The sequence below is a fragment of the Scyliorhinus canicula genome, chromosome 8 (assembly GCF_902713615.1).
Source record: "Scyliorhinus canicula chromosome 8, sScyCan1.1, whole genome shotgun sequence".
Taxonomy (NCBI): Eukaryota; Metazoa; Chordata; class Chondrichthyes; order Carcharhiniformes; family Scyliorhinidae; genus Scyliorhinus; species Scyliorhinus canicula.
In genome coordinates this window covers 167,416,080-167,435,864 of record NC_052153.1, presented here as the reverse complement: position 1 = coordinate 167,435,864, position 19,785 = coordinate 167,416,080, and the positions used below count along the sequence as shown (strand labels likewise).

General features: G+C 46.3%; 1 protein-coding gene across 4 annotated transcripts in view; it reads left to right on the top strand.

The window, feature by feature from the left end:
- Positions 1-19,785, top strand: part of primpol (primase and polymerase (DNA-directed)) — a 56,770-nt gene that overhangs the window by 12,543 nt on the left and 24,442 nt on the right. For 3 of the 4 annotated variants that reach the window (XM_038805672.1, XM_038805670.1, XM_038805674.1), the window contains exons 4-5: positions 7,312-7,450; positions 9,595-9,742. In XM_038805672.1, the coding sequence (XP_038661600.1) occupies positions 7,312-7,450; positions 9,595-9,742 (287 nt within the window). Of the gene's footprint in view, positions 1-7,216; positions 7,451-9,594; positions 9,743-19,785 lie in introns of all 4 variants that reach the window. The other variant, XM_038805673.1, reaches the window with a different exon arrangement.

The following is a 19,785-nucleotide window of genomic DNA, read 5'->3' as shown; positions in this document are numbered from 1 at the left end:
GATGCGGAGAAGGTGTTCGACCTGGTGGAGTGGGACGATTTATGAGAGGTGCTGGGACAATTTGGGTTCGGTAGGGGCTTTATCGACTGGGTTAGGTTGTTGTACCAGGCCCCGGAGGCTAGTGTAAGGACAAATAGGACGATCTCGGACTATTTTAGACTGTACCGGGGGACAAGACAGGGATGTCCCCTCTCCCCACTGCTGTTTGCATTAGCTATAGAGCCGCTGGCAATTGCTCTGAGAGCTTCAAGAGACTGGAAGGGGCTGGTTCGAGGGGGTGCGAGCGGGTGGAACATAGAGTCTCGCTGTACTCGGACGACCTCTTATACGTATCAGATCCAGGGGCAGGGATGGATGAAATTATGGCGATTTTGGGGGAATTTGGCTGGTTTTCTGGATATAAATTGAATATGACAAAGTGTGAGATGTTTGTAGTCCAGGCAAGTGGTCAGGAGGGTCGGCTGGGGGAGCTGCCGTTTAGGTTAGTGGGGGGCAGTTTTAGATACCTCGGGATACAAGGGCGCGCGACTGGGGCCGGTTACACAAGTTGAACTTGTCCCGGTTGGTTGAGCAGATGAGTGGCGATTTTCGGAGATGGGATGCGCTGCTGCTGTCGCTGGCTGGGAGGGTGCAGACGGTTAAAATGATGGTCCTCCCGAGATTTTTATTTGTATTTCAATGTCTCCCAATTTTCATCCCGCAGTCCGTTTTTAAGAGAATTAACAAAATCATCCTGGGCTTTGTGTGGGCGGGTAAGTCCTCGCGAGTGAAGAAGGTGATGCTCGAGAGAAATTGAGGGGGAGGCGGGCTTGCCCTGCCAAATTTCAGTAATTACTACTGGGCGGCTAACATAGCCATGATAAGGAAGTGGGTGGTGGGGGCGGCGGCGGTTTGGGAGCAGATGGAGGCAGCTTCATGTAGGGGCACCAGCTTGGGGACGTTGATAACGGCACCTCTGCCGAACCCGCCGGCGGGGTACTCCACCAGCCCTGTGGTAGTGGCGGCCCTGAGGATCTGGGGTCAGTGGAGGAGGTACGTTGGAGCAGTGCGAGCATCGGTCTGGTCCCCAATATGTGACAACCACCGGTTTTCCCCGGGTGCTTGGATGGGGGGGTTTCGAGTATGACGAAGGGCGGGAATTGAGAGGATGGGGGCCCTGTTCTTAGAGGGGAGCTTCCCTAGCTTGAGGGTGCTGGAGGAGAAGTTTGGGCTGGCAAGGTGGAACAAATTTAGATATTTACAGGTGCGGGACTTTCTGCACAGGCAGGTATCATCCTTCCACTCCTGCCACTAAGGGGGATCCAGGATAGGGTAGTGTCTAGGGGATGGGTGGGAGAGGGGAGCATCTCGGACATATACAAAGAACCTATGGGGGCGGAGGAGACGCAGACCGAGGAGCTGAAGCGTAAGTGGGAGGAGGAGCTTGGTGGTGAGATGGAGGATGGCTTATGGGCGGACGCGTTGAGCAGAGTCAACGCGACCGCAACATGCACCAGGCTCAGCTTGATCCAATTCAAGGTGGTCCACCAGGCCCACATGACAGCGGCCCGGATGAGTAGATTCTTTGGAGTGGAGGACAGGTGTGTAAAATGTGCGGGCGGACCAGCGAACCATGTCCACATGTTCTGGGCGTGTCCAAACCTTAGGGGTTTGCGGACGTCATGTCCAGAGTATTGAAAACAAGGGTGGCAATGAGTCCAGAGGTGGCGATTTTCAGGGTGTAGGAAGACCTGGAATCCAGGAGGAGAAAGAGCCTTTGCTTCCCTGGTAGTCCGGAGACGGATACTGCTAGCTTGGAGGGACTCAAAACCCCCGAAGTCAGAGACCTGGTTAGCTGACATGGCAAGCTTTCTCGGCCTAGAGAAGATTAAGTTTGCCTTGAGAGGGTCACTGTTAGGGTTCGGCCGGAGGTGGCAACCATTCATCGAGTTCTTCACGGAGAATTAATAGTCAGCGCGGGGGGGGGGGGGGGGGGGGGGGGGGGGGGCAAATAGGCGGGTCTTGGAGAGATGGGAGTCGGTGATTGCACTATGTTTGTTGTTCTTTGTACATTGTTTTTATACTGTTGCTGTTTGTAATGCCAAAAATACCTCATTAAAATTGTTTGTTTAAAAAAAAAAGATCGATCGAGAATCAGGCTCTATCCACAAAACCACCATCGGCCCAAGAAGAATTTTTTTTTTTTTTTTTTTAAATAATTTTTATTGAAGAAATTTTTCAAAATACAAACATTTTAACCCCCCCCGACATTTACATTTAAATTATAACAAAACAAAGTCAAACCCCCCTACTTAACAAGAGAAAGAAAAAAGTCCCCCCCCCCCCTACTCGCGCGTCCCCCCCCACACCCCCCCCCCCCCCCCCGCCGGGCGAACCGACAGTCAGACCAACTTATCATTTCTAGCAGCGTCCTCGGGCAGGCCTTGCCCGTGCCACCACCGCTACCGTACTTCCTTCGTCTTTGTCCCCCCTCCTCCCCCCTCCCTCCCGCCCTCCCCTCCCCTCCCGGGTTGCTGCTGTCACGGCCTCAGTTTCTATCTCTGATCCAAGAGGTCTAGGAAGGGTTGCCATCGCCTGAAAAACCCCTGCACCGACCCTCTCAGGGCGAATTTGATCCTTTCCAATTGGATGAAGTTTGCCATGTCGTTTAACCAGGTGTTAACACTCGGAGGCCTTTCGTCCCTCCACTGAATCAGGATCCTCCTCCGAGCCACCAAGGAAGCAAAGGCTAATATTCCAGCCTCCCTCGCCTCCTGTACCCCCGGTTCCACCCCAACCCCGAAGATCGCAAGTCCCCATCCTGGCTTGACCCTGGACCCCACCACTCTCGACACCGTCCCTGCCACCCCCTTCCAGAACTCCTCCAGTGCCGGACATGCCCAAAACATATGTGCATGATTCGCAGGGCTTCCCGAACATCTAATACACCTGTCTTCACCCCCGAAAAACCGACTCATCCTTGTCCCCGTCATGTGGGCTCTATGCAGTACCTTAAATTGAATGAGACTTAGTCTCGCACATGACGACGACGAGTTGACCCTCTCCAGGGCGTCTGCCCATGTCCCGTCCTCTATCTGTTCCCCCAGCTCTAACTCCCACTTATCTTTCAGCTCCTCTACTGGTACCTCCTCCACCTCCTGCATAATCTTATAGATGTCCGAGATCTTCCCCTCCCCGACCCAGACCCCTGATAGCACCCTATCACTCACCCCCCTGTCGGGGAGCGCGGGGAACCCCGCTACCTGTCGTCTGGCAAATGCCTTCACTTGGAGGTACCTGAACGTGTTCCCCGGGGGGAGCCCAAATTTCTCCTCCAGCTCTCCCAGGCTCGCAAACCTCCCCTCTATAAACAAGTCCCTCAGTTGTCTAATACCCGCCCTCTGCCAGCTCTGGAATCCCCCTCCTGTGTTTCCCGGCACAAATCTGTGGTTCCCTCTTAGTGGTGCCCCTATCAGACCTCCCACTTCCCCCCTGTGTCGCCTCCACTGCCCCCAGATCTTGAGGGTGGCCGCCACCACCGGGCTCGTGGTATACCTCGTGGGAGGGAGCGGCCATGGTGCCGTTACCAGTGCCCCTAAGCTTATGTTGCCGCAGGACGCCCTCTCCATGCGCTTCCAGGCTGCCCCCTCCCCTTCCATCATCCACTTTCGTACCATCGATGTATTTGCCGCCCAGTAATATCCTGAAAGGTTGGGTAACGCCAGCCCTCCACTATCCCTACTCCGCTCCAAAAAGACCCTTCTAACTCTCGGGGTGCCATGTGCCCACACATACCCCATGATACTACTCGTTACCTTCTTGAAAAAGGCCCTGGGGAGGAAGATGGGCAGACACTGGAACAAAAACAAGAACCTCGGGAGGACCGTCATTTTAACTGACTGCACCCTCCCTGCCAGCGACAGCGGCACCATGTCCCACCTCTTAAACTCCTCCTCCATCTGTTCCACCAGTCTGGAAAAGTTCAACTTGTGGAGGGTCCCCCAGTTCTTTGCCACCTGCACCCCCAAATACCTAAAACTTTTAACTGCTCTTTTGAAGGGGAGCCTCCCAATTCCCTCCCCTTGGTCTCCCGGGTGTATTACAAAGACCTCACTTTTCCCCAGATTTAATTTATATCCCGAAAAGTCCCCGAACTCCGCTAGTATCCCCATTACCTCCGGCATTCCCCCCTCCGGTTCTGCCACATACAACAACAAATCATCCGCATAGAGCGAGACCCGATGTTCCTCCCCTCCCCTTGTCAGTCCTCTCCATCCCCCTGAACCCCTCAGTGCCATCGCCAACGGCTCAATCGCTAATGCAAAGAGTAAGGGAGATAGGGGACATCCCTGCCTAGTACCTCGATGGAGCCCAAAATATTCTGACCTCCTCCCGTTTGTTACCACACTTGCCATTGGAGCTGAATAGAGCAGTTTTACCCACTTGATAAATCCCTCCCCAAACCCAAACCTTTCCAACGTCTCCCACAAGTATTCCCACTCCACCCTGTCAAATGCCTTCTCCGCGTCCAGCGCTACCACTATCTCCGCCTCCCCTTCCACTGCTGGCATCATAATCACATTTAACAATCTCCGGACATTTGTGTTAAGTTGGCGTCCCTTCACGAACCCCGTCTGGTCTTCATGGACTACCCCTGGCACACAGTCCTCTATCCTGGTTGCCAGGACCTTTGCTAACAGCTTGGCGTCAACATTCAGGAGGGAGATGGGCCTGTAGGACCCGCACTGGACCGGGACCTTGTCCCGCTTCAAAATCAAGGAGATCAGGGCCTGCGACATTGTTGGGGGCAGAACCCCCCCCTCGCGCGCCTCATTAAAGGCTCGCACCAGCACTGGACCCACCAAGTCCACAAATTTCCTGTAAAACTCCACCGGGAACCCATCCGGCCCCGGCGCCTTCCCCGCCTGCATCTGGCCTATCCCTTTAATTAGCTCCTGCAGCTCTATCGGCGCCCCCAACCCTTCCACCAGCTCCTCCTGTACCTTTGGGAACCCCAATTTGTCGAGAAAGTTCTTCATTCCCCCTCTCCTCTTTGGCGGTTCAGACCTATACAATTCCCTATAGAAGTCCCTAAAGACCCTATTCACCTCTTGCCCCTTCTGCACTACGTCCCCACCCCTCTCTCTCACTCCCCCAATCTCTCTGGCTGCATCTCGCTTACGAAGCTGGTGTGCCAGCATCCTGCTCGCCTTTTCCCCGTACTCATACGCCGCACCCTGCGCCCTTCTCCACTGCATTTCCGCCTTCCTAGTGGTCAGTAGGTCGAACCTGGCCTGCAAGCTACGCCGCTCCCTTAATAGCCCCTCCTCTGGTGCCGCCGCATATTTCCTATCTACTTCTAGAAGCTCCCCCACCAGCCTCTCCCTTTCCTGCCTCTCCTTCCTCTCTCTGTGTGCCCTTATGGAGATCAGCTCTCCTCTAATCACTGCTTTCAAGGCCTCCCAGACCGTCCCCACCTGCACCTCACCTGTGTCATTCGTACCCAGATAGTTCTCAATGCCCGTTCTCACCCTTCTGCACACCTCTTCGTCCGCCAACAGCCCTACATCCAGGCGCCACAACGGGCGTTGGTCCCGCGCCTCCCCCATGTCCACGTCCACCCAATGTGGTGCATGGTCCGATATCGCAATGGCCGAGTACTCCGTGTCCTGCACTCTCGGTATCAGCCCCCTGTTCAATACGAAAAAATCGATCCTAGAGTACACTCTGTGGACGTGGGAGAAAAAAGAATACTCCCTCGCCCTAGGCCTACCAAATCTCCATGGGTCTACCCCTCCCATCTGCTCCATGAACCCCCTTAACACCTCTGCCGCTGCCGGCCTCCTATTCGTCCTGGAACTCGATCTATCCAGCCCAGGGTCTAACACCGTATTAAAGTCCCCTCCCATGATCAGGCCCCCTGCCTCCAGTCCCGGGATGAGGCCCAGCAGGCGCCTCATAAAACCCGCGTCGTCCCAGTTCGGGGCATACACATTTACCAGTACCACATTCTCTCCCTGCAGCCTACCCCTCACCATCACGTACCTGCCCTCCTTGTCTGCCACCACCTCTGCCGCCACAAACGACACCCTCTTTCCCACCAAAATCGCCACCCCCCGGTTCTTGATATCCAAGCCTGAGTGGAACACCTGTCCCACCCACCCCCTTCTCAGGCGGACCTGATCTGCTACCCTCAAGCCCAAGAAGAATTAATCACCAATGGTTGCTTGGTAATACAGGAATTGAATTTTGAATGTTGCCAACGTTTTTCATCTTGCACTCATCAGAACAAACACAAGAATGACAAATTTCAAACTATCGTGCTGATTGGTTTGCAAGTTTGCCCTCATGAGTGCAAGGTGGCAAGCCTTGGTAACATGTCTCTTTTCAACTCTAATCACCATTAGGAGTTGACACTTGCTGGACTTGTTTGCGGATCTTCAAGGCAGTTCTAACATTAAATTGTATCTTTTAGTTGCAAGAGAACAAATGGTGTATTTTGAAAGGTTTTGAATAAGATTATTTTTAATTTACCAAGGAACTGACTATTGTATTGCAATCTAACTAGAAATAGTTTTGTAAAGTCGTATTCAGTAATGAAAAGTTGATTATTCACAGATGGTAGATTAGCACTGTCACTAAAAATTATTTTTTTGCGATAAACCATTTTGAGCTGTATTAATCAAACAGAACTTCACTCTTCAATATCTCAAGGAAAAATTTGGAAAATAAAATGAAAAATAATTACATTTTTAAACATTGCTAATTTGTACTGGTTCATGGCAGATTTTGGATCAAGTGATTTGCAAATTAATTTGAGCAGAAACTCAGAAAAAATACTTCCCGAAGCAGTTATTTTTTGATGATCAGAAGCTCTATCCCACATTATGCACTTGATTATTCATGTTTCTTTGTAGGGAACTGTTTTTCATTCCGTAGGTACAGTATAACCATGTCATTAATAGGGGTGCCGATAATCACACATGCATGTAATCTTTAGGATTTGAAAGGCTAAGCTGCTTCCTGAGCAGCTAGATTGGCCCAGAAGAACAAAATTGCTGATATGACCCAAACTGGTTGTGTGTAACCTGTTTTTGTCTTTTGACAAAAACTTTACAGAGAGACTTTTAGTGTTGAAGTACAGTCTGATATCTAAATTTTGTACTGAATTTTAAAAAAGGTTATAACCCTCAAGTTCATAACACATGACGAGTCCTACTTGCTCTCCAACCTGCAGATGGAGTGAACCTCTGTGAGATATTCCAAGCTGGTTATGAATTCAGTGCACATCTAGAATACTCCTAGCTTCCAAGTTTCATGGTTGTTTTCCAGGAAATACCAAAAATCGTTAATGCATTGCTATGAAGTAATTCCAGAAGGATCTGTCTGCCATTTGTATTTCGACTTGGAATTCATGAAAGAAACAAATCCAGAATGTGATGGGAAACGGATGGTGGTAGAGTTAATTCAGGTGCTGATGGTTTATTTGTTTATTTTTGTGTTTGATCTTGGTTTTCTTCCTGACATGCTTTAGTTTGGATCACTTTCACTGGATTAATGCAAATTATGTAGTGACAGTAATACAGAAAAACATCCCAAGGTAAGTCAGAGATGTAATCAGATGAGAATCATGAAGGCTCTTGGTCAAAGAGATGGGTTTTCAAATGGCCAACAAATGGATAAGGATTTTGGCAACAGATAGTCTGTGGCAGGGAGAGCTGGACGGTTTTTAAAATACTATCCTGTGCTGGCAAAGCCAACATTTGTTCCCATCCCTAATTTCCCTTGTGAAGGTGGTGGTGAGCAGAGTGAGGTTCTGTAGTCTTTGAGATGGAGAAAAAAATGGGGTCAAGTAGCTCAAATCAGTGTTAAATAGGATGCCACAGTTGCAAACAGTTTGGTTTAACCTGACATTGTACCGAAGGGATATAATTGATGGAAAGGGAAGTTACAGGGCAGAGCAGGAGCCAAACATGTCCCAACCCTAACTCATCCATGACTCGGTATCAAACCACAATTTGACAATGCAGAGGCAGAAGGAAGCTAGAATCAAGTGTCATCAGTGTTCATGTGGAATCTGATGTCTTATCTTTGAACGATGTTGTCGAAGATCAGCATGTAGTTGAGAAAGAGCAATGGCCCAAGAATTGGTGCTTGAGGAACTTCAGATGTAGTGGCATGGGGGTAGGCGAGGAGTCTTTACTGGAGGCAATTTGGTATGCATTAGATAGACAAGTGTAGAATTAAACAAATACAGTCCCACTCAGTTTGACAACGAAGCAAAGGTTTTGGAACGAGGTGCTGTAGCTTACTGTCAAATGGGACAGAAAAGTTGAAAATGATGAGTGACAATAGTGCACCGCGGTCACAGAGCATGGAATTGTGATTTTGATCATAAATCCAATTGAATTAATAACAGTAATTGACTGTTTGTTTGCTAACAAATACTAATATAATATTGTTTTAAAAAGTTTTTGAATGGTCCTTTTTGGTTCTTTCATTTCGTCTCAGGATTCTGTTGTATATATGATTGTGTGGAAGAGAGCAGAGAATGCATGATCAACAGAAAGCCTTTAAACATTAGTGTGAATAGTTTTAAAGATTAAACTTATCTTCATGTTCTCTGGTATCCTCTGCTTATGAGAGATTGTCACTGGGGAATGTTCCCTGCTCAGCTATCATGTGGGGAAAACATTTGCTATCTGTTTCTTATTTTTTTGCACTGCTCAAAAGTGCCTCCTCTGGACTGACTAATTAACAAGATTGTAATGTAACTAGAAATGAGTACGGCCAATCAGCCTATCATAGTTTAGTTGTCCAACAACCCTGCATTTTCCTCATTGAAGCATCGTACTGTTTCTTGAATGATTCAAATATTTTAGCTTCCACTGTGCTGTTTTCCAGTCCATTCCACGTTGTTGGCTCAGTTTCAATCTCCCTAGCCCTCCCATTTTTTGTTCCTGTACCAATTTCAATGCTCACTCCTGCAATATGTGGAGAGGCCCACCAGATAATATGACTTGTTTTAAACGTTTTTAAGGATATGAATTAAAGAGCTCTTTACTTAGTGGATTTTGTGAGTTCCTTAGCCACATAGACCACAAATGTTTCAAATTAACAGATTTCGCTCAGCAGGGGAAGTGGAACTGCCATCAGTCTTCATGTCCCTGGGCTAGTGGGATGAAGGTTAGCCAGGTTTCCTGCTTCTGATTACTGTCCGCTGACTATTGCTAGAAAATGGGCACGTGTGGATATTGAATTAGGAACAGTGATGTCCTCCTAGCTAGTGACTTGCGAACAAGAAAAGAACATTTGTTGAAGATAAAAGAGGATTGCTGGTTACCATGGAACTTTAACCCCAAATATAGACACAGGCACTCAAATATTCTACACATTCTTTAGTAAATATAATTTAATTGATTTTGCTAGAACATTGTAAAGCAAGATTTAAGATTGTGCATTCTATAATATTTCAATCAAAAAGGTGGTACAGTTAAAATAATGCAGTGTGGTGAAAGCCTACAATCAGTTTTAAGCATAAAATTTGTACCTTTGTAGAAGGACTTGTGTGATTGTGATCAAGCATTAACAGCAGAGTTTAACTTTTTTATTCAGTATGTTTGTCAAAAATTGGAAGAAATATACAACATAAACTGTTCATTGAAAGACATCCTGAACTTGGACTCCAGTACTCATCATAAATTTAGCCGCCATCTTGTTTTTCATCTTCCTAATGCAGCCTTTAAGAACAACGTTCATGTTGGTAAGTCTTCTCTGATCCTGTTTTTCTTAACAAGGTTAGATATCCTCACACCTTAACAAAGGCAAAATATCCCACCGTCAACAGGAGGAGACACCAATAATAATACACCTGGACTCCTGATAATGTTACTCTATCTCCAGCATATCGTGATGCAAAATATTTAATTGTATTTTCCAGCTATGATAGTTAATAGGATAGTAAGAAGTCCTAAAACACCAGGTTAAAGTCCAACAGGTTTGTTTCAAATCACTAGCTTTCAGAGCATTGCGCGGGCCCATAACAGCTGATTGCTGTTATTGTGAGGGGCACAGTGGTTGCTGAGGGCTTACTAAGGGGAGTAAATTTTTCAAAAACTTACTGTTGGCGGTTTCCAGCTGAATCCAGTTGGAGTGAGGACAGAGTGACTGCTGGGTAAGGAATAACGATTTAAATTGTTTGCGTGGGCCATAATAGCTGATTGCTGTTATCGTGCGGGGTGCAGTGGTTGCTGGTTAAGTGTTTTATTTTTACCTGTATTTAAGTTGGGGGGTTCCTAAACCCGAGACACTACACTTGTAGTGTCCCCCCCTTCCACCTCCTCTAACCTACGGGGTTGAGTGAATATCAGGTAAGCTCTTTCCTTTTCTTGTTTTTATCCGCAATTTATCTAGAGGGGATGGCAGGGAAGGCAGTGCAATGTTCTTCCTGCAGAATGTTTGAGGTGAGGGACGCCGTTAGTGTCCCTGCTGATTTCACCTGTGGGAAGTGCACCCATCTCCAGCTCCTCAGAAACCGCGTTAGGATTTCTGGAGCTGGAGCTGGATGAACTTCGGATCATTCGGGAGGCAGAGGTGGTCATAGATAGTAGCTTCAGGGATGTGGTTACTCCGATGAATCAAGATAGATGGGTGACAGTGGGAGGGGCTGGGAGGAAGCAGTCAGTGCAGGGATCCTTTGTGGTCGTTCCCCTCAGTAACAAGTATACCACTTTGGATAATGTTGAGGGGGACGACCTACCAGGGGTAAGCCACGGTGAACGGATCGCCAGCACTGAGTCCGTCCCTGTGGCTCAGAAGGGAAGGAGGGAGAGCAGGAGAGGAATAGTTATTGGGGACTCGATAGTTAGATGGACAGATAGACGGTTCTGTGGCAACGAAAGGGACTCATGGATGGTATGTTGCCTCCCGGGTGCCAGGGTCCATGACGTCTCGGACGTGTTTTCAGAATCCTTAACGGGGAGGGGGAACAGTCACAAGTCGTGGTACACATCGGTACCAACGACATAGGTAAGAGAAGGGACGGGGATTTAAAACAGGAATTGAGGGAGCTAGGGTGGAAGCTGAGAGCCAGGACAAACCATGTTGTCATCTCTGGTTTGTTGCCGGTGCCACGTGCTAGCGAGTTGAGAAACAGGGAGAGAGTGCAGGTAAACACGTGGCTGCAGGGATCGTGCAGGAGGGAGGGTTTCAGTTACGTGGATAATTGGAGCACATTCTGGGGAATGTGGGACCTGTACAGACAGGACGGTTTGCACCTGAACCAGAGGGGTACCAATATCCTGGGAGGGAAATTTGCTCCGGCTCTTCGGGGGAGGGGGTTAACTAATTTGTCAGGGGGGGGTGGGAAAACGAGCTGTGGTCCAGAAGCCAGTGTTGAGAGTAGTGAGGTACTGAGGAGGGTATCAAGGTCGAAGGCGTGTATCAGTAGACAGGAAGGTGGGTTGAAGTGTGTCTACTTCAGTGCAAGGAGCATCCGGAATAAGGTAGGTGAACTTGGAGCATGGATTAGTACCTGGGACTACGATGTTGTGGGCATTACGGAGACATGGTTAGAACAGGGACAGGAATGGTTGTTGGAAGTTCCGGGTATAGATGTTTCAGTAAGAGCAGGGAAGGTGGTAAAAGAGGTGGAGGAGTAGCATTGTTAATCAAGGATAGTTTTTAACGCCTGCAGAAAGGCAGTTCAAGGGGGATCTACCTACTGAGGTTATATGGGCTGAAGTTAGAAATAGGAAAGGAGCAGTCACGTTGTTAGGAGTTTTCTATAGGCCCCCAAATAGTAATAGAGATGTGGAGGATGAAATTGCAAAACAGATTATGGATAGGTGTGGAGATCACAGGGTAGTTGACATGGATGACTTTAACTTTCCAAATATTGATTGGAACCTCTATAGGTCGAACAGTTCGGATGGGGCAGTTTTTGTACAGTGTGTGCAGGAGAGTTTCCGACACAATATGTGGATAGGCCGACAAGAGGTGGGGCCACATTGGATTTGGTACTGGGTAATGAAGCGGGCCAAGTGTTAGATTTGTTTGTGGGAGAGCACTTTGAAGATAGTGACCACAATTCGGTGTCTTTCACTATTGCAATGGAGTGGGATAGGGCCATACGGCAGGGCAAGGTTTATAATTGGGGGAGGGGTAATTATGATGCAATTAGGCAAGAATTAGAGAGCATAAGATGGGAACAGAAACTGTCAGGGAAAGGCACAAATGAAAAGTGGAGCTTGTTCAAGGAACAAATACTGCGTGTCCTTGATAGGTATGTCCCTGTCAAGCAGGGAGGAAATGGCCATGTGAGGGAACCATGGTTCACAAAAGAGGTTGAATGTCTTGTCAAGAGGAAAAAGGAAGTCTATGTAAGGATGAGAAAACAAGGTTCAGTTGGGTCGCTTGAGGGTTATAAGGTAGCAAGGAATGAGCTAAAAAAAAAGGGCTTAGGAGAGTTAGGAGAGGACATGAGAAGTTCTTGGCGGGTCGGGTCAAGGAAAACCCCAAGGCTTTTTACTCTTATGTGAGAAATAAAAGAATGACCAGGGTGAGGTTAGGGCCGGTCAAAGACAGAAGTGGGAACTTGTGCATGGAGTCAGAAGAGATAGGAGAGGCTTTGAATGAATACTTTTCTTCAGTGTTCACCAAGGAGAGGGGCCACGTTTTTGACGATGAGAGTGTGATACCGGTGGGTAGGCTGGAGAAGGTAGATGTTCTGTGGAAGGATGTATTAGCAACTTTGAAAAACTTTAGGGTCGACAAGTCCCCTGGGCCAGATGGGGTATATCCTAGGATTCTTTGGGATGAGATTCCAGAGCCTTTTGCTTTGATCTTTGGGTCCTCATTGTCCACGGGGATAGTGCCAGAGGACTGGAGAGTGGCGAATGTTGTTCCTCTGTTCAAGAAAGGGAATAGGAATGACCCTGGTAATTATAGGCCGGTTAGTCTTACTTCAGTGGTCGGTAAGTTAATGGAAAAGGTCCTGAAGGATAGGATTTCTGACCACTTGGAAAGATGCAGCTTAATCCGGGATAGTGAACACGGATTCGTGAAGGGTAAGTCTTGCCTTACAAATTTGGTTGAATTATTTGAGGAGGTTACTAGGTGTGTAGATGAAGGTCGAGCATTTGATGTCATATACATGGATTTTAGTAAGGTGTTTTATAAGGTTCCCCACGGTCGGCTCATGATGAAAGTAAGGAGGTGTGCGATAGAGGGAAATTTGGCCAATTGGATAAGTAACTGGCTATCACATAGAACACAGAGAGTGGTGGTGAATGGAAAATTTTCAGGCTGGAGACCAGTTACCAGCGATGTACCACAGGGATCAGTGCTGTGTCCTCTGCTATTTGTGATTTTTATCAATGACTTGGGGGAGGGGGCTGAAGGGTGGGTCAGTAAATTTACTGATGACACCAAGATTGGTGGAGTAGTGGGTGAGGTGGAGGGCTGTTGTAGGCTGCAAAGAGACATTGATAGGATGCAGAGCTGGGCCGAAAAATGGCAGATGGAGTTTAACCCTGATGAGTGCGAGGTGATTCATTTTGGTAGGAAAAATTTGAATGCGGATTACAGGGTCAACAGCAGGGCTCTGAGGAACATGGAGGAACGGAGACATCTTGGGGTTCATGTCCATAGATCTCGGAAGGTTGCCACTCAAGTGGACAGGGCCGTGAAGAAGGCCTACAGTGTGTTACCGTTTATTAACAGGGGGCTTGAGTTTAAGAGCCGTAGGGTTATGCTGCAACTGTACATGACCCCGGTGAGACCACATTTGGAGTATTGTGTGCAGTTCTGGTCACCACTATAGGAAGGATGTGGAAGCATTAGAAAGGTTGCAAAGGAGATTTACCAGGATGCTGCCAGGTTTGCAGGATAGGTCTTATGAGGAAAGGTTGAGGGAGCTACGTCTTTTCTCTTTGGAGCAGAGGAGGATGAGAGGCGACTTAATCGAGGTTTATAAGATGATGAGGGGGATAGATAGAGTGGACGTTCAGAGCCTATTTCCTCGGGTGGATGTAGCTGTTACAAGGGGGCACACCTATAAAGTTCAGCGTATCCCTGATATAGGATATAGATATAGGAGGGGTGTCCGATGTAGGTTCTTTACTCCGAGAGCGGTTAGGGTGTGGAATGGGCTGTCTGCTGTGATAGTGGAGTCGGACACTTTAGGAACTTTCAAGCGGTTATTGGATAGGCACATGGAGAACACCAGAATGACAGGGAGTGGGATAGCTTGATCTTGGTTTCGAACAAGGCTCGGCACAACATCGAGGGTCGAAGGGCCTGTTCTATGCTGTACTGTTCTATGTTCCTCATTCACCTGAGGAAGGAGAAGTGCTCCGTAAGCTAGTGATTTGAAACAAACCTGTTGGACTTTAACCTGGTGTTGTAAGACTTCCTACTGTGCTCACCCCAGTCCAACGCCGGCGTCTCCACATCATAGTTAATAGGGAAGGACATAAATAAGCAGTTGTGAGATTCGAAAATCATATAACTAAATCTACATCGCTGTTGCAAATTGTGTAATTATTTTCTGAGTCTTAAAGTAGTTTTGGCAAAAGGCAGATAAGCGTTTTTAAAACAGCAGGTCTCATTACGCACTGCACAATTTTTCATCTGTTTGGAATTGAATCTGACAGCACTTTTTATCTGAGGTTTGCTGAAGGAAAGCTCCAGAGTCTCTAAAGAGGCAGAGGATTTTAACCCAATTATTTTTAATTTTCAGTTTCACTGCCTGTATTCAATACAAATTTTGTTAATGTTTTAATCAAAAGTTACAAATTTTAAGTATAAAATTTCTGAAGGATTTTCTTTGTCAGAACAGGCTCTGTGATCCTGATATAGCCAAACATTGGCAGCTACTTGTTTGGATTGGAATTGAAGCATTGCTAAGATTTTGGTTGGGAAGGATGAGGTGAAAAGGGGAATTTGTACTGAAAAACATGTTTTGAACTTTTAAGAAGGCTACAAACGCAACTAATCACCTGAATTCTAGTTATAGAGACTTGCAGTAGTTCACAATTCAAGTCAAATTTAACAAACAGCTCCAATACAATGCTTCTTGAGCGAAGAGAGCATGCAAAGGGGATCAACGGGCAACACAACTAAAACCCTTTATGCCATCGACCATATTTGTAGACTGTATATAGTGACTGAGGGGATCTGGCTGCACAATATGGGCTTGAAATTACTTTTCTAACAAAGGGCACGTAGTGGATGCCTGTGGTTGTTTTGTGTAATTAATGCCTTGCCGCTTTAATCATTGGAGTATGGGCTTTGAAATGTGCGTTTTTTTTTGTTTGTCGTTACTTACACAAATAATCAGGCATTATTGCCCAGTTTTTATCGAGAGCAGTTTCACGCCATATTAAGCATGAAGTTGATCACATTTGTTGATCCATGGGGCATTAGGGCATCTAATTTAGATAGGTTCATTCAGCACAAACAAGCTCTGAATCAGTGTCACACCACCAAGTGTATTTACTCACAAAGCATAATTTCATGAGATAGCTGCTGCAAATCTAATTTCTACAAATGTATAAATGCACACAATTGATTATGAGCTTCTTAATGCACATTGTGTATGTTTTATTTGTTTTAATTTTTTCAAAAATGTTGTTGCACAGGTGATGGTCCTGATTATTTCCTACGATGCACATGCATTCGTATTCTGAGTAGTTCTGAATGCTAATTTCTTTGTCTCCTGGCTTATTGATTTGGATTTGTTTGTTTGTTTGATTGTTTATTGTCACGTGTACCGAGGTACAGTGAAAAGTATTTTTCTGCGAGCAGCTCAACAGATCATTAAGTACATGGGAAGAAAATGGAATAAAAGAAAATACATAATAGGGCAACACAAGGTATACAATGTAACTACATAAGCACTGGCATCAGATGAAGCATACAGGGTGTAGTGTTAATGAGGTCAGTCCATAAGAGGGTCATTTAGGAGTCTGGTAACAGCGGGGAAGAAGCTGTTTTTGAGTCTGTTCGTGGTGTTCTCAGACTTCTGTATCTCCTGCCCGATGGAAGAAATGAAATGAAATGAAAATCGCTTATTGTCACGAGTAGGCTTCAATGAAGTTACTGTGAAAAGCCCCTAGTCGCCACATTCCGGCGCCTGTCCGGGGAGGCTGGTACGGGAATCGAACCGTGCTGCTGGCCTGCTTGGTCTGCTTTAAAAGCCAGGGATTTAGCCCAGTGAACTAAACCAGCCCTGAAGAAGTTGGAAGAGTAAGCCAGGTGGGAGGGGTCTTTGACCCCAAATCTATTGGGTAGATTTGTCACTAGAACCCTGTCCTTCTTTCCACTTGGCTCCAGATAATGTTGCAAGCGTGTGACCTAGTTGTGGTATAGGGATGTTTGCCTGTTGGGTAAAGATTTTCAGCAGGTTCTGTTTGCCAGGTGTGTGTCATAAGGGACCTGTTGTGATTCACGCTGGCGTGAAGGGACAGTCTAATGTGGGGGAACAATCGTATGCAAGTAAGTGTAAATGGAGATCCCAAATTTATAGTCGAGATCCCCATTGCATCATTGGCTGGGTGCAGGGACAATCGAACAGGGAAATCTCACCTGCGTTAAATCCATTTTAGATCTCCTCCTCGATTCTCTGCCCCTTCTGCTGTTTCTGCCCTGAAACTGGAGACGGAAAATTCCCCTTAGACAACCACACAAGCCTCCACACCTCTTAGTGAGGCACCAAACAAACCCTAACAACACTATTAGGTAGTGCAGTGTTTTTTGAACTTTTTTTCACACTTTTACCAACCGGCGTACCTTCGGGATCCTTGCCGACTGGCCTTTGCGACCCAGCCGACCGACCTTAGCGGCCCGCGCTGGCCGGCCTTAGCGACCCGCGCCAGCCGGCCGGCCTTAGCGACACACCATTATTGCTTACCTTTAATGTGGCAGGTGTGCCTGCTTGGCCCTCACAATCTCACTTACTTTGTAATTCAATGTTACTTTTCTGCTATGGACATCAGCTGAAAATTTAAGTTTACGCTGCATCCTTTGAAGAAAATCAAGAGGTTTGTCCTCAAACTCGCCATGCTTAATCTTCAAATGCCTTTGAAGATTTGAGGGTTTTAAACTTTCATTTGCCAGTACTTTCCTGCGTATACCACACATGCGATTTTGCAGGTTGGGCGGCCCGATCCCTTTGGAACCGGCAGTGCCACCTCTATCAGGCCTCCCCTGCCACAGTGATGGCAAAACCAAACTCACAGATTGTTTTTGCACAGAGTGCACTATAATCTGTAGAGAAAAAACGGTTCTGCAGCTAGAGAGCTACACACTTTTTCTCACCTCACCCAACAATCTTTGCGCTGAGGGGAAGATTCCACCCATAAGATAGAATATTTAATTTGTTATAAATCGTGCACTCAAAGAGAAATAGGAAAAGAGAGCTGACACTGAAATAGAGTAATAAGAGGTAGAAAGAAAAAGTAAAAAAATATACATTTTTACCAAAATTAAATTCTGGAGGAATGAGACCCAACATTTATAAAAAATAAATTCACAGAGCCAGAGAGGTTACTTGACAATAGCTAAGACGTATCATGCTGTTAAAAGTTCACCTTACACCTGAATGTACCAGCCATATTTATTTCTGGCGTGTTTAGAGGATAACTACAGGAACTTCACATCCTTACGTGATTAAAATATTGTGTAGCACAGCTTGTGGGGCAGAAGAGCAAATTGGACTGCACCTTGTGAATCACAGGAACATGGGACTTAGTGTTCTTACAAGGAGCAGATCAGCCCGAGGGGGAGTCGTTGAGGAGTCTTGTAGCTGTGGGGAAAAAGCTGTTCCTATGTCTGGGTGTGTGAATCTTCAGACTTCTGTACCTTCTGCCTCATGGAAGGGTCTGGAAGAAGGCAATGCCTGGGTGGGAGGGGTCTCTGATAATGCTGTCTGCCTTCCTGAGGCAGCGAGAGGTGTATACAGAATCAATGTGGGGGTGGCAAGTTTGTGTGATGCGTTGGGCTGAGTTCACCACATTCTGCAGCTTCTTGCAATCTTGGACCGAGCATTTGCCATACCAAGCTGTGATGCAGCCAGATAGGATGCTCTCTATCGCACATCTGTAGATGTTTGTGAGAGTCAATGCAGACGTGCCAAATTTCTTCGGCTTCCGTAGGAAGTAGAGACGTTGTTGAGCTTTCTTGACTGTTGCATCAAAGTACATGGAACAGGACAGACTGTTGGCGATGGTGACCCCCAGGAACCTAAAGCTATCGACCATCTCCACTTCGCTGAATTGATGAAGACGGGAGTGTGTGTCGTGCTGGGCTTCCTGAAGTCGATGATCAGTTCCTTGGTGTTTCCAACATTTAGAGAGAGGTTGTTTTTGGTTCACCATCCAGCCAAGTGATTTACCTCCCTTCTGTAGTCTGATTCGTTGTTTGAGAAAAGGCCCACCACAGTCGTATCATCCGCAAACTTATAGATTGAGTTGGAGTAATATGATCTAATTGCTGTAATGGAGACGTGGCTGCAGGGTGACGAAGGCTGGAAACTGAATATTCAAGGACATTCAACACTTAGGAAGGATCGGCAAAAAGGGAAAGGAGGCGGAATTGGCCCATTAATGAATTATATTAGTGAGAGGATCTTCAACCGTAACATCAAGATGTAGATCCTGTTTGGGTGGAGCTAACAAACAGTAAGCATTGCCGGAAGTTGTTTATAGGCCACCAAACAATGTAGGGCATGGTGTAAATCAGGAAATTTGAGGTGCATGTAATCACAGGGGACTTCAATCTACATGTAGACTGGGTAAAGTTAATTAGCACTCATGCTCTGGAGGTCAAATTCCTAGAATATATACAAGATGGTATGTTGAGGAACAGACTAGAGTGTGGGCTATTTTAAATCTGGTGTTGTGCAATGAGTAAGGGTTAATCAATAATCTCATTGTAAAAGAACCTTTATGGAACACTGACCATAATATAATAGGATTTTACATGAAGCTTGAGACTTATGCAGTTGAATCCGAAACTAGGGCCCTAAATCTAAACAAAGAAAACTAGAAAGGTATGAGAGGCAATTTGGTTGTGCTAGCTCGGGAAACTACATTAAAAACTATGATGGTGGATAGGTAATAACTAGAATTCAAAGAATTAATGGTTTACAAACATGGTTTTACACAAATATACATTCGTTTGAGGCATAAAAACCCAACAATGAAGACTGAGAAGAGAGGGAAGACTGTATTGGATCACGGGAGAGGTTTCAAAAGTTGCTAGAAATGTTGTAACACTAACGACTGAAAGTACTTTGGAATTCAGTAAAGGAGGACCCAATAACAGATGAAGGAAGGGAAAATAGGATGTGGAAGTAATGTGTGAGAAACATAAAAACAGACTGTATGGCCTCAACAGGGTATGTAAAAAGGAAAGCATTAGCAAAGACAAATATAGGCCCACAACAGGCAGGGACAGAAGAATTTATAATGGGGACTAAAGAAATGGCAGAAAAACTAAACAAATAATTGTGTCTGTCTTCAAGGAGGAAAACACAAACACCTCAGAAATATTAGAGAGCCAAGGGACTAGCGGGAATGAGGAACTGAAATAAATTAGTAAAAATGTAATACTGAAAAAATTAATGCAACTGAAAAGTCGGCAAATCCTTTGGACCTGATGATCTACATCCCAGAGTGTTGAAACAGGTAGCTGTAGAGATAGTGGTGATCATCTTCCAAAAATTCTATAGATTCTGCAATGGCTCCTGCAGATTGGAAGGTAGCAAATGTAACCCCACTATTTAAGAAAGAAGGCTGAGAAAAC